The sequence below is a fragment of the Olea europaea genome, unplaced genomic scaffold (genome assembly GCF_002742605.1).
Source record: "Olea europaea var. sylvestris unplaced genomic scaffold, O_europaea_v1 scaffold406, whole genome shotgun sequence".
In the NCBI taxonomy this organism is placed as follows: Eukaryota; Viridiplantae; Streptophyta; class Magnoliopsida; order Lamiales; family Oleaceae; genus Olea; species Olea europaea.
The window spans coordinates 268837-275009 of NW_019260263.1; the positions used below are offsets into that span (position 1 = coordinate 268837).

Below are 6173 nucleotides of genomic sequence, written 5' to 3' on the forward strand. Positions count from 1 at the left end.
AAACATTGTTGATTTTGTTATTTTATAATATAAATCTTTTGTATAATATATTTGTTTGTTGTTTTAATGTTAAGTTTTAAGTTAACAGGCCTAATTTATGGACCTCGCATTGGACCCCGACAATCACAGGTTTGGCCCTGTAGGAGAGGATCATCTTTAGGTGGAAATCCCATATAAAAGTAATGAGAAAATGCCACAACATCTGATGAGCATGATAATCTACCTATACTATGAAAGTCTGCATAAAGACTCGCAACCAAGCAATGAGAAGATAATGCAATTTTCACACTAGCTCAACACTGTAATATTATGTTACAAACATTCTTCTTTCATCAAGTATAAATTATCGAGCTAAACAGCATGACAAAGAAACAAAACAGCATCAGATGGAAAATATTACAAGTGATTAACCTCTACAAAATGACATTCAAGTACATATAGTAGCTCCACAAACCTTCCTTGATTTTCAGAACAAAGGCTTGATATGGAGGTTTGTGGTACTTTTGAGTTTCAAATGTAATGTTTACAGAAAAACCTAGAGCTAACAAGACTATGGGCTTCAAGAAGGAAATATCATAACCAAAAGTATAATAACACTAGGTTTCTTAGCTTCATGCTCCGTGACAGGATTTTACTTCCCAAATTCATCCAAGTCATGACCTTGCATGGGTGGCAATGAGAACATGCTTACAGTGGAACTTCCACTTCGGATTTCCCTCAGAGTCCGTAAGGCTGACATAGTAAGCCTCATGTACATATTTTCCATGTTTTCAATTGCTGAAAGTTCTTCAGGCAGTCTAAGAAGTTTTTCTGAATCCTCAGTCGCAGCCCAGTCACTGCAACCTTCTTTCTGACCAATCTCTTCTGGTGGGGTCAATTGCTCGTGCCATGAGAAGATGCCGTAAATCATTATCTCACAATCGTTCACGAGATTATTTAAAACTTCAGTTCGAAAGAATGGCTCATGCAGAACCTTTTGTATGAAAGGTAGTCGCATGAGTTCCCCACTTCGCTTGTCATATTTTTTCAAAATCTTCACTAGTCCTGCCAGAAAACCAATAAAGTTCAGAAATTATGAACCCTGACTTCCTAACATGTGTATATCGGATCCCATAAAAATTTCTGCTCAAATGGAATCAGTGACTAGTCATGGGAACACTACCCTCCGCAAAATAGTAAAAGCAAAAAAAAAAAGAAAAAAAAAAAAAGAGATATTTTCTACCTATCAACAATTTCTGAACTCAATCCTCATCAATAATTGTCTCCCTAGATTCCACTAAGAGCAATCATGAATAGGATCTGTACCACTATGGAAGTTTACCCTCAGATAGAATACCATCACTTTCATAATTACTACATGAATAAAAGTATTTGATTAGCTTGCACATCTTAAGGACATCTTAGGCTGCATTGACTAGGCAATTCCTCATCTCCACTCACTTTTGAGGAATTATGAGGTATCTCCAATGCAATTGCCAAGAAAGACTCGCTAATTTGAATGGATGTCTTGTTCAAATTTGAAGAAACAGGCAATTATAAAGAAAACAGTACAAGGAATTTTCAAATGGAAAAGAAAAGGGAAAAGCACAAAAAGATTTCTCGCTCGCTGCCTCACAATCATAAAAGAAGGTTGTCCATCTCGATCTCTCTTTCACTTATGCACTTCACAACACTCCTGTCACCTCTCTTTCCATATCTCCCTCATTCTTGACAAATATCTAATAGAAGTTGTGCTTTCAATTTTCCCCAATTAACATAATGGATGATCTGGATCAACCATTGGTTTGCAGAAACAAAATGTGAAGAACCATAAAAGTATTGCTCTGTGTGTGTGTGTGTGTGTGTGTGGTTGTTTAACCAGTCCTCTTCAACATAGGATATTCTTCTCCATGTTTTGATAAATTTCGTTTATTAAAATAGAAAGGGTTGTCCCTGCATACAAGGAAGTATACTCTGGAACTCAATCAAGGACCAAAACGATCAATTAAGTCCATCGACATATCTATTATAAGTGTATGAGTGGATTGCACTCTAATAAAAGAAAAAAATATGGAAAATATTAAAAAGCTCCAGAAAATGTTCTATCCAATAAAAACAAGATATTTTACTAGTTTTAAAAAGATCCCAATATAATCTGGAAAAACATTTATTCTTCACCTCTGCTTAATCTCAGTCAAAAGATAACCTCACCCCTTACCGGAAGTGAGAAAGAAAACCATCTCATCCATAACATTTTGATAGGGAAGTCTATATAAAAAGAATTTGAAGAAAAAATCACTCTTACTGGTTCATATTGCATCAAGTAGGAACCTTTATTTCCCATAACTTCATGTAGGTGTAGCAGTGCCTCAAGATTCATGGTGATGAACATGTTAACAGTAATATGTGAGTAGAGTTATAAATCCACTCAAAGTACATCTTCCAATTTTCGGCAAACTGAAAACAACAATGCTTTTTTACCATGTTGGTCATCCGAGCCTGCTATTTTGGTCTAACAAATGAGTGCAGTTCAAATGTGAAAGTTCCAATAATATAAAAATAGAGGGTTCATCTTCTACTTTGGTTGCAAAAAGACTTCCTTCTAATCTTAAATACATATGCCCGAGTCAAGAAAGCTCCTGATTAAATTCTGATCAGATTAAGAGATAAAATGCTATGGTAACCGCTTACGATGAGCAGATAGATAACAAAAACTCTTATATTTTAACTGCTAACATAGCAATTATCAGACATAACAACCATCTACTCAACATAACTATGCACATTCGAGAGAGGGAGCAAGCCATTTACAAATATTAAGGCATAAAAAGTGCCAGGAACCTGTATAGTTTAGAGCACTGTAATTCTCCAGCAGAATCATCTCTCCATGAAAATCTACTATCTTTCTTCCTATTTTCATCAGCTCTACCTCTGAATCCTTAGCTTCTGCAACCTCTTCTTTTAGCATCTGTATTCAACCGAAACCCAAATAGTAAGAAAGGTTTTAATCAGTACAGGCCACACGAATTCCATTAAAATACCATGTTATTTAATATAAATTATCTCTGTTTTATCTACTATTTTCTTAGCTTTATATAAATATTTCTTTCCTTTTCTCTCTCTTTTTTTCGGTGCAATTTACTGATTCCTAAAATGCATAATCTACCCAAAACCAACAGAAACAATGACAAAAAAAAAAAAAAAAAAAAAAAACTCGCAAAAATTGAATACTCGTAAAACATAAAATAATACAGTACCAAAAAAATAAAAATAATAAAGAAGAAGGTAAACCTGTAATCTAATGATGTAAAATTCTTCTTTATCGACGAAGAACCTATTAAATTTCTCGATCTCCTTTTCCAAACGCTCTAGAAAATCAGTTACTTCTTTTGTCACCTCATCCCCATCATCATCACCTCCACACACAGAATCTCCAACTTCCTTTTCATCATCACTCAATCTGGGCCGTTTATTTGGCCTCCCATTAGTATAAATGTCACTATTTTCATGATTATTGCACGACCCTTGTTTGGGATAAATCAGTTTCAGCCGTTTCTTCAAATCTTTATACGATAAGAACTTGTCTTGCCAATCTGGCAATGTTTCATTTATCTGATTGCACAAAATCTTCCAAAACTTCATGTTCCCTCACACACCCTATAAAAACTCTCAAAATTGGAAGGAAAACCGAAAAAAGAAGAAGATGAAGAATAGCGAAGATGGGTATTTAGGGTGCATAGTGTGTGTGTATATATATATGCGCGCGCAAGCGCGCGTGTAGGTGGAATTTTTTGAGAATATTCGATGGCTAGACGAAGTAAATGAACAATGGCACATGGGAATATTCATAGAGCATATATTTCGGAGAAGTTAGTATTCCCTTTGATTTGACCGCAAAGTTTAACGTTGTTTGTTTGTCAATTTTTACCTGGTAAATTTTATTCCATTGTACTATAAGAAAATCACAACTTACAAATTAAGACTTGTTTGAGTTACATTATTTTCAAAAAATATATATTATTTAATAGTGATTTGACATTATTTTAATCACGTATTTTTTAATAAAATAATATTATACGTAAATTTAAAATTTTTCTTTATCTTTTAGTCACACATTTATCATTGATTTGACATGAATAATACATTTTTTTTTACTAGAATGTGGCTCAAACATGAGCTTAATTTATCAACTGACTATATTACGAGATTTAATTGGACTAAAATCTTACCAAATAAAAATAAATAAATAATATTATCTACGTCCTTTTAACTCCTCATCAATCTATAAAAAAAGTATATATATAGTAACGGGTAACAAACATTTTCTAATTTGATTGTTGAACTCACTCTTAACTATCATGATGATAAATGCCCAATCTAGTGCTGGACCTGTTGTCCCATTTACATACTCATTTAATTTTTTATGGTTTTTTATAAATCATTTTATTGTTCACATTTATTTAAATGAAACAATAATATAGGTATTAAATTTTTAATTAAAAATTAAATTATTCGTATATATTTTATAAATTAATGTTTTTATTATTTATCATATTTGTTAGATAACCTTAGTGGTCATTTTTTATTAGGTTTAATGAAATTTCGTGAAATTTTTCCATTAAATATTTGAATTCTTTATAATAAATAAAGAAATAAACGAAGTAGGACCCTTGTTACTCGTACCCTTCCTGGTATTTGCCTCGGGGGCGAAATTTTTCACTCCGTAACCAACCTAATTATCTGATTAAGTAGGTAATCTTCACCTCGTTTAGGAGGGGACCCCACAAGTATCGAGTTTTACGGGTATTTTTACCATCCATAGCTCGTTCCCTATTTCACATTCTTTTGAACTTTCAAAACTTCTCTCCATCCATTCTCCTGAGATGTTGAAATCATATTTATTTTATTTCTTTCAAAAAATTCTTCTAGATGTGGAAATTAGGGTTGAGCAAATCTCCTGAACCGAACCGATCGAACCGAACTGAACCGAACCCGACAGTTCTTGTCAAATTAAATACCCGAACGGGTATCTGAATTGAGAACTGACAGGTACGATTCGGTTCTCAGTTCTAGACTAAGAACCGAATAAGAACGAATCTTTCTAATTTTTTCTAAACAAAATAACAATTTAACAATTTTTAAATCCAATTTTTTTGCCCAATAATTTGTTTCATTTCTAATTTTTTAATTTTTGGCTCAATAACCCATTTTATTGTCTCATTTCTTAACTCAATAAGATCCAACCCACTAAATAACTATAAATACTTACACTAAAGTGTATAACGCTGTCTCGACTCTCACAGTTTCGTTGACATTCCAAAACCTAAACAATCGTCGATCGACACTGTGACCTCCGATCGAAGCAGTGACTTCCGCCAACTGAAATTTTGACCGTAGCGATCATTTGAACAAAGTAGTCTACTAGTATCTAACATTTCAAAATCATTGAATATGTCATTAGTTGTATTTATATAATGTTGTTATAAATGTTAAAAAATTTAATTATAGTATAGAACCGAACAGAACCGAACCCGAACGGTTCCATAATTATATATGGATCCGACGGTTCCATTTACTAAATACCCGAAAATTTTGGTTCGGAGAACCGAACCGATCTACGCCCACCCCTACTGGAAATTATTCCAAACAGATTATGTTATTGTGCCACACCTATCCACCGACGTTAATCATAAATTAAAATAACATGATTACAAAATTTTACCTTACTTTTGCCACGAAATGCACTCCAAGTTTTTATGATAGAGCACAATAAAATTTATCATAAATATTATGTTAGGAATGAAAATAATAAGCACGATAGGGCCTATGTTTTTCAAAATAATTGAACCATCATTTATGAATTATTTTAACGTATACCGATAATGTACTTTTTTTAATTTCTTTTTCAACTCGTGTTGTGATAGACAATAATTCTAAGTCTTTCTCGAACAAAATGCTCGTACAACTATGATACAAAAATTTGAAAAATATAATATTTGTACATAAAAGATTAAATAAAATGATGTAGAAGGGAAAGATTGTATTAAAAAGTTGATTTATTTTAAATTAACAAATGATAGAGTTACGTATAACATTATGTGACCCATTATATAAAATTTGATACACATGTAGCAAGGTCGACCAAATTTTATATGCACAAGTGAACCTTTATTACTTGGTATTGTGGGGTATGA

General features: G+C 32.7%; 1 protein-coding gene across 1 annotated transcript; it reads right to left on the bottom strand.

Moving 5' to 3' along the window:
• Positions 1 to 307: 307 nt before the first annotated feature.
• Positions 308 to 3755, bottom strand: LOC111387506 (SPX domain-containing protein 1-like). Its single transcript, XM_023012068.1, has 3 exons — positions 3271 to 3755; positions 2821 to 2947; positions 308 to 1044 (listed from the first exon to the last, which is right to left on the bottom strand). Exons 1-3 carry the CDS (start codon positions 3619 to 3621, stop codon positions 632 to 634), a joined length of 891 nt encoding a protein of 296 aa, XP_022867836.1. The 5' UTR covers positions 3622 to 3755; the 3' UTR covers positions 308 to 631.
• Positions 3756 to 6173: the final 2418 nt, after the last annotated feature.